The sequence below is a fragment of the Antrostomus carolinensis genome, unplaced genomic scaffold, assembly GCF_000700745.2.
Source record: "Antrostomus carolinensis isolate BGI_N321 unplaced genomic scaffold, ASM70074v2 scaffold2851, whole genome shotgun sequence".
NCBI classification, from domain to species: Eukaryota; Metazoa; Chordata; class Aves; order Caprimulgiformes; family Caprimulgidae; genus Antrostomus; species Antrostomus carolinensis.
Window position 1 is genome coordinate 25,232 of NW_010296147.1, and position 9,001 is coordinate 34,232.

The following is a 9,001-nucleotide window of genomic DNA, read 5'->3' on the forward strand; positions in this document are numbered from 1 at the left end:
GAAAAAAATCCAGATACACTTGCAAAGACATACACCCTGGAGGGAAGGCTATGAGTGGAAGTTGGGAAAAAAGGAACAGAAAGTGGAAGTGTGATTTGTAAACTGATGCTAATGAGCCCTAACCAGCCTAATTACTCATAGGAATTTCACCAGGGCTTGTGTGGAGTGATGGAGTTCAAGCCAGCTGATTGCTCCTTTTTCTGGCTTTGGGAAAAAGATCTGACATTTCATGCCAGGTTATATTTTTTAGTGTTTAGAAGTTAGAGTTTTAGTGCAAAAGGCATCAAGGACACAATGATACGACAAACATAATTAGGAAACTTTAATGTAACAGGTAAAATTGTGATAAATTATATAAATGCATTTGTTTTACAATAAATAATTATTGACTATACTCCCACAGAATTAGAGCAGAAATCCATTCTGACTTGATAGTCATGACATGTTGAAAAATTCAGCATGTAAAAACATACATATGGAAAAACATTGCAATTAACAATTAAACCAACTGATGCTCTTCATTTGTCCGACAATCCGTTTGGCACGAGGATCAAACTGGAACTGAGTTGTTCCATGGAAGAAGTAGACATAGCCTAGAAATAAATTTTATTCCAATTATATTTCATAGATGACTTCTTTTCAGTATTTTGGAAAAAAAACCCCAAACAAACCAACATAAACAGTCCATGTATACTTGCTATTTTTAATTTCCATCTTATTAAGGTTAATAAAAGGTTTCTGAAAACATATATTTCTATCTACAAAGCCCAAATATTCAGGTAAACCCAGATTAAAAGTGTGTTTTACTTACCGTCTTTCTGGAAAGCTGCATCAACTCTGCCAATTTTTCCAAAGTCGGAGACTATTTTTCTGGGATAACCGTGATCCATGGATTTTTTGTTTTCATCATATCTTAACACAAGAAACATCATTAAAATTTGTGAGGAAGTAGACAATATTTTGAAAGTCCAAAGCAAATTCATATATCTCTGCAACTCTAGTGTTACTAAGAAGACTTATAAAAATTACCTAAAGTAGTTTTTTTGATTCTTTGTATTATGTATTAAGTTTCTCACATTATGAAGGTCTTGAGATTTGAAAATTCTACCTTTAGTAAAGTTTGTAACAAGGCTCTCAAGGACCTTGGGACTACAGCCCAGAATTTATTAATACATTTCTGGACTGTCCAGAGCCTTGGTCATTACTTGCACATAAAATGAGCTTCTGTTTCAAGGCACTGGATATCCAGTTCAGTATAAAAGCAAAATGTAGAACTTGGGTGTAGAAGATGGTAGCATAGTCCAGAAACACACTTGTATTAGTGTCAATCATGTGCTTAAACAAAATTACTCTGAGATTTGTCATGAGCTACACTTGAAATATAAATACAACCAACTGTACAATTGGAGAATATTTATACTTTGTTCATAGAGAAGTTAAATTACAACACTCTATTATCAGTTCATTTCATTTGAAATGTGAATGAAAAGTGGACACCACTACGTCACTGCGCAGAAAAGCAACACTGTTGTGGAGAAAAAGTGAATAACTTCCTAGAATATCACTCTCTTATTGGGCAGGCGTTTCATTCAGTTGCAAGTAATTACATTCTACTACAGGAATCTAGTGAATGGCAAAAAAAGCCTATAGAAAAGTTGACATTTCCTAGCAAATGTGAAATTTTTAAGCTTCCACAGGATCCTGGTTAAATTTCTGGAATATGTCTGGTTTAAACATCACTGCACTTGAATTTTAAAGTAATATATCAGTCCTCAAGGCCAAGTGAAAATGCACCTTATGGTAAATGAACATTAAATCTTACCTCCAGTATCTGTCAGCTATAAAGAAATATGTTTTTCCTGTGATTTCATCACTGTAAGCTGCATTGACTCTTTTAACAGTCTTCGGGAACCCCAAATGATAGATTGGTTTTGGATAGCCAGGTGCAATGTCGTACCCCCTGAGAACCCAATATTTATCCTCTGAAAAATATAAGCACATTTAATTTGGATTTGTTATTTATAAACAGCATTTAATTGTGTTTTAGATGGTTATCAAACAGTGTATCTTAGACATCAGTACTATTCCTTTCAGTTTATTACTTTAAAAAATTATTCCAATTCTTACACTGGGACTACATCATGAAGACAATGGGAATGTCTTTTGTTTTTGTGAGTAAAACATTAGAGTCATAAGGCATAAGGTGTAAGAACAGTATTTTTCCCAGATTTCTTTTTCAAATGAATATAAAGTCTTTTTCTGTATAACAACTTGAGGAGGGCTGGAATTTGATTAGTTAATCCACTGAATTGTAATACTGAGTTTATTAAATTACTGTAATATGTTATTTGATTATAGAATCATACAATGTTTTGAAAACTAGACAATGTGCATTAAATTAAACTATTTAGAAGGGCATATGCTTTGTTAATTTTAGATGCAATGAACATACTAATATCTGGTAATATATCATGTACTGTAATACGTGCAAAATGAAATTATTTGAGACATTTAAAGTGTGCTTGAGACCCTTAAAATAAAGGACTGATTGTTTTTTCAGTGAACAAATTTCCTCTCACAATATGATTTTCCACCATTTTTTTGTTGGTTCTTTTTTCCAAAATATGACAAAATACTAGTAAACATATCAGTGCAAGTAGTGTACAAATGTCTGTATTTGCCAATTGAATTAATCAAAACCCTTTCAGCATATAGTGAAATGCTCTTATGTGAAGAGAACTAGACCTGAAGAAGACAAGTCTTTTTAATGTCTAATGATCTTTTTTATAGATCTGTAAGATTCTCTGTTTCACTGATCTTCCATAAAAACCACTTTGACTTCTGTAACTGCATAGTTTTCAAAGGAACAGGAAGTAACTGGTCAGAAAAAGTAGAGAATTTCAGATTCCATTACCTTTAAAAAGTAAAACTTCATCCCTGTCAACGTTTTCATAAGCAGCTTGAATTCCTGATGGTAACTTTGGCCAGAAAAGTGAGATAAAATTGAGCTCTGTCTCTGTCCTCGCAGGATGTTTGCGCAGCATATATCTGGTTTAAACAAAATTTATTTAGTAAAATAGTTCCACTCCTATCATAAATGCAAAATAATTACTATAGCTCCTGGAGTATAACAGTGAGGAGACAGGTACCTCGTTGTGAATATCCCCATCTACTGAATGTAAAGGAAATCTAGAGAGACTGACTCTTACATGCCAAAGATCAGGTAAGGTGAATATAAGACTTTCTGTTTCTCTGTAGGACAAGGACAGGCAGGATAGGAGTTGACTTCAGTAACCACCTTCTATATAAAAGTGCTTTCAGTTCTACTCCTGTTTGTGAATTGAGGAGCAGCAGAAAGGTTACATTGTGGGACCCATGGACACATTGCTAAGGGATATATGAAGGTTGTTGCTTTGCTATTAGTTAAATAGAGTTCAGAGACAAATCTGTTTTGGCAGTGGCCACAGCAGCTGAATAGTTGGAAAACAACCTACAAGCCCCCATCTCCTTCACTGCTCTTGTCAACTAGAGCTCTTGGGATTAATGATTTGAGAACTCTCTCTATGTGTACATGGTGGTTGTCTAGTGCTTCGCTTTGTACTACATTCCAAAAGGACAGCTTTCTCTCATGGATTACAGATTTTTTTAAAAACTACAGTATATTTTGAAGAGATAATATATATGCTTATTGTTGTTACCTGCCCTTGAAGAAGATTATTTCTCCACGAAGGGTAGTAATAGCATCAAATGTCAAATTTGGGTCACAAGCTTGTGGAGTTATGGGTCCTGTTGGCTGCACAGCAGCATCAGACTGTCCTATGGGAAGAATATTTTATCTTTTAGTATGGAGAAATATAAATAAAGTGTTCAGAAGGTCTCTGAGGATACCAAGAACACTCTTTACAGAGAATGAGAATGCATATGGTTTCAAACTAAGGGCACTAAAAGCAGGCTTTTAATGTTGATAAAACTGGTTGTGTTCATCTTTTCAAAAATTACTATTTTGCAGAACTAGACTTCAACTCAAGTTAGCTCCCAGGAATTTTCTTTTTTTTTTGTTATCCATTGTTCAGCAACAGTTAAATTTCTCATTTTGATGGAATAAGCATATTTTAAATATATTTTTATTACTGTTTACCAGCCTCCCAAGTAGAAATATTGAATGAAAATATTATTTTCTTACCATAGATGGCTTGAATGCCATCAATGTCATCCTGAGGAAGAAGGAATTCACTGGGGTCCGTGTAGGAATAAGTTGGATACATCAGTGCTCCAGGATCATTTGAATGAGACAAACCCAATGAATGGCCAAGCTCATGGGCAATAACAATGAACAAATTGTAGCCTGTATGATAAAAATCATATGAAAAAAGGGTAAAATTTGTTTCAGTATTCAGCACACCTGACTAAATGTAAAACATCCTCCCAAAATATACTACAGCTACAAAAGAGGCTGTAAGTAGTACTATCAACATCACAACTCAAAAATATTGTAACAGAAGAACCATATGAGTACTTAAAGAATGACCAGCCTTAAATGTAGTCTCATTGTCCTTGTCGCTTAAACACAAACTTTGTTTCTCCTGCTCAGATCAGGGAAACTGCTCAGATCCAGGATCATGCCAATGATGAGTAAAAGTTCAATGATCCAAAAGAAAAAAACCCTTGAAAACAGACACTGAGATGACAGTTCTGGTGATACTCAAATACACTAGTGCTAGGTTAAGAAAAACAAATTATTTGACTTGAGAAGTTTACCACCAGATCTTCCTGTATCCAAGTTTTAGGTTTCATCTGAACAAAAAAGTGATCACTTAGTTGCTATTATAAACCACTATGACCTAAAAATCTCTTTTCTGTAAACTGATTCCTACAAATGGCAAAAAAAAACCCCAAAAAAACAAACCACAAAAAAACAGCAAAACAATTTAAAAGGACAAGTTCTGCCATTTTTGCTTACTTTTTGCCTGTAAGCAGGCTCGTGAACTAAGCTATGAGCTTAGTTCATATGAGCTAAGATTGTATGAGGTAAAACTATACAAATGAATCCAGTTACAAAGTCCTCACCTCTTCCATCTTTTGTCCAGGCTTCCTCCTCATCAAGATGCACATCTCCACCAATACCTTCACCAGGCTGGAAAGCATGAGCCAGTTGCCCATTGGGGCCATCAAAAGGAGAGTTGTCACGGTGGTCTAAAATGAAGAGGGAAAAAATAATTTAGAATACTAAATTATTTCTATGATTTCAAATGGTTGTTTAATACATAAAGATATCAGTGTTACCTCTATAAGCAAAAGAGATCATTATATCTGCTTCTTTGTCCTCAACCTTTTGGAATGTCAGTGGTGTCACATTGCTCCAGACACTGAGAGCTTTTCGGATTGCTTCATCTACATCAGCTTGTCTCATCTTTGGGGTATAATTCAAAATCCTTCAAAGCAAACCCAACACATTATATATTGTTAAGAATACAGCATTTTAGCTGAAAAGTAATAACCTGTGCAAAAGCCAGAATTCTTACACAGATCTTTCACGGATGAAAATTAATAATGACTTAATTTTAGATACTGCCTTCTGGAGTGCCTGTCTTCTTCCAGAAATCAGTTAATCACTCTGATGTTCGTGTATGGCATAATGTACATACTTCAGAGCCCCCAAAGTTGTGATGCTAGGTTTGTATCTTTTTGAACCAGATTAGAAAATGTTACCTGTATGTCAGATTATTTCTTTTCCATTTGGGATTCCCTGCTGTGAACATGTATTGCCCTATATCAGGTACACCACATCTGGGTTTTTTCATCATCTCCAAAGTGTAAAGATCAGGTTTTCCGGTCACTTCTAGTCCAAAGAATGCTTGCATTTCCTTGAGCTTTGCAGAAAGGGGATTTTCACCCTTGTTTCTTAAATGAGGCTGGTGATCCCTTTGAAGATTGTAGAAATTCTGTAGATAACTCTGAACCAGAGTTTAAAAAAAGAAGATCATTGTGGCATATCAGTAGTCTTCCGGCACACTTAAATTTTCTAAGTAATCTTGAACTATTCCCATATTGACATACCCTGTGTTTACCAGGAGCAAGAACAGCATATTTTCTCCAGGAATTAGTGTGAAGAGTGAGATATAACCAGTTATATACATACAATTTTCATATAGTTTTCTGAATTTCTTGTTTCACTGAAGGAATATACAAAGAATTGCCTTTAAAATATAATATTTACTATTAATAATAAATTCCACATTGTTTATAGTGTCCCATTACTCTTAAGGCAAAACTTATGAGGAAGCTTATAACTGGTCTGATTCAAAGAAACAGAGATTGGCAGTGAGACTATACGCAGCCAGGACTCCCAACAAGTCCTGCAAAATATGATATTAGGAACTCAGGTCTTCCTACTAAGTTTCAACAATTTTATCTCCAATAAATAGTCTATGTAAGTGTTGTATGTCTCATAAATTTCTTTTTTTTTTTCCCCAAGTGTTCTATAAAAGATTCATTCAGCAAAACGCTGAAATACATGCCTGCTTCAAGCAAGTTTCCTCCCTTATGTCACTGGGACCAATCATACCGTAAGTTTCAAAGCACACTCTGAAATGTAAATTGTTGCTGAGTTTTCCTATTTCTGCAGAGCCACAGAGCCTTGCTGCTAGAACTCATATTTCGGTAGTTCTGTTGTTAACTTTATTGACAACATCAAAAGTGAAGTTATGCAATATACAGATGACTTTAGGGTAAATAAGTTCCACATAATTTTCACATATTTTCTCAGAAAAGTTTTCATTTGAAACATCTGCAAAATGGTACATTAATGGTACATTTCAAGTCATATTCTGTGAAAAGAATTTCAATTATAATTGTCTCTCAGACTACCTTATGTTTCATTTAGAAATGCACTGAAAAATATTTACCTCTACAAGCTGTAGGGTTTTTCCTTCACCTTCTGCTTCTGGAGCCACAGGAAAAGAAGAGGAGATGGCCACATATAGCAACAGGAAAAGTGAAAAGGTCTTCATCCTTGTCTAAGGTTGTCTGTCTCAGTTTCACTCTTGAGCTATTGAACACACTTCTCAGCTCTGTTTATATAGCTAATTTGTAAATCAGTGACAGTCTGACTCATACTATATAATATCCTCTGATTAGTAAAAATGATGCATAACAGTTTCATCATCAGGTAGTGATGCAATATGTTTAATGTTTCTGTCCTTATTTTGCCTGAGTCTTCTGTTTTGGGCAATTTTGTAGTGTGTTTTATAAACAAGGACATGCTTTTAACTTAAAATGTGGAGCTACATTTCATAGCTTTTTTTGAATCATGAATTTAGACTATGGCACAAGGTCTTGACAAACTGGAGAAATAATAGAAAATAACATATAACAGTAACATAATATAGCATATTGTAATATAATGAATCACATTATGCTATATATATGACATATAAGTTTTAATATTTAACAAAATATAGTATATTGTGTTATAATATGTAATAATAAAATATAAAAGCCAGTACAAAGAACTGATCTTATCCAGGAATAAGCAGCATCATAACTCCAGGAGGGCTGTGATCACCTATCTGAAAGTTCTATCTATAACAATCTTATGATGCTAGTAAAACACAGTGCTAAAACAATTCCACATCTTTTGACTGATATTAACAAAAATTAGTCGTTACTGAAATGCATACACTGGGTGCCCATGTGTATAGTAAGTAAAATGTTTCTGTTCTTGCCAGTATGGATAAGGTCTTAGCTTCAGTAGCGTGTTTGGATCCAGACAGAGAGATGAGCTCTGATTGGAAAGACTCCATGAAGCCTAACAGGAATTTTTGTGAGCCTAGAAAAGGAAAATTAAATCAACCATTCTGTGACTCTGTGTTCACTGTTTAATAGAAGGAAGAGAGAGGAGAGCCATGATAAATACTGTTAAATATATTAAAGGTTTTTCCCAAAAGGGAAGCAGTGACTATTCTCCAAAATTCTGGAATAGTCTTAAGCAACAGTGATTAAATTAAGACATGAGGTTTGGGATTCAGCTGCCTGAGCATTAATGCTATTTGAGATGCTCTAGGGAATCCCACCTGACCTCCAGCTGCCCTGAAATGATGTAGGTCTCCATAGTTCCTGTGTCTTGGAAGCCAGCCCCAGACTGGTGTCTCAAGTACAGGCAAAGGAGTAGTGAGGTGGTATCAGCTTTAAGTGTTTCATTGTGTATATATCTTTAAATCATTTAGCTATCTAGGCTCACATTTTTGACAATGGATTCTAGAGAGTGATTCAACTGACCATATGTCATGGACTTTAAGATAAGATTAATTGCTCTCTATACCTCATTGACTGTATTGTCACAGTCTCTATCAATGATAGGAGTTTAAATAACCAGAACAGGTGGGAACCAACAGTGTGGACCCTTAAATTGAGGAAAACATTTCTAACTGCAAGGACAGCTAAACACCAGAGTAAATGGCCTGAGGTGGCTGCATGTTTGCTAACCCTGGATGCTGTCAAGTACAGTCTGGGCATCTTTCAAAATGGTTTTGCTGTTTCTGTTCTTGGAGACAAAGAGCCTCCTTGGAAACCTTAAAAGAGAAACAGTAAATGTTAGTGTGAGAGGGAGAAATACAAATATGTACCTTTTTTTTTTCCTGATATATAAGCAAGTTTTTTCCTCAAGGAGCTCAGTACAGGATGAAAATTATAATTGTGCAGGGAAGTACTTCACTTATTTTCCTGAACACTGGGAAAAAATAATGTACTTGGTATATGATTCTACATTCACTGTAGTGTAGCACCCCTAATTATATCTAGGTTCACAAGAGCAGACATCATTCCTGGGAAAAGAAAATTACTTTATACCTTCTAATGACAGTCACATTGCTTCTCTGGAGCGACTGACTAAAGCAAACACAGGATATTTCAAAAGCAGAAACAACAGTCCAGTGCTCGTATTTTAAATCACTAGGACAATAATCCTTCAAAGGGGACAGTTTTTGTAGATGTAAAGAGATTC

The 9,001-nt window shown here is 35.0% G+C and overlaps 1 protein-coding gene across 1 annotated transcript; it reads right to left on the reverse strand.

Annotated features, from left to right (window-relative positions):
* Positions 1–484: 484 nt before the first annotated feature.
* On the reverse strand, positions 485–7,010 carry LOC104532860 (interstitial collagenase). Its single transcript, XM_010178171.2, has 10 exons — positions 6,906–7,010; positions 5,710–5,954; positions 5,284–5,432; positions 5,068–5,193; positions 4,184–4,345; positions 3,699–3,816; positions 2,915–3,048; positions 1,823–1,982; positions 812–912; positions 485–593 (listed from the first exon to the last, which is right to left on the reverse strand). The coding sequence occupies exons 1-10, from the start codon at positions 7,008–7,010 to the stop codon at positions 493–495; spliced, it is 1,401 nt and encodes a 466-aa protein (XP_010176473.1). The 3' UTR covers positions 485–492.
* Positions 7,011–9,001: the final 1,991 nt, after the last annotated feature.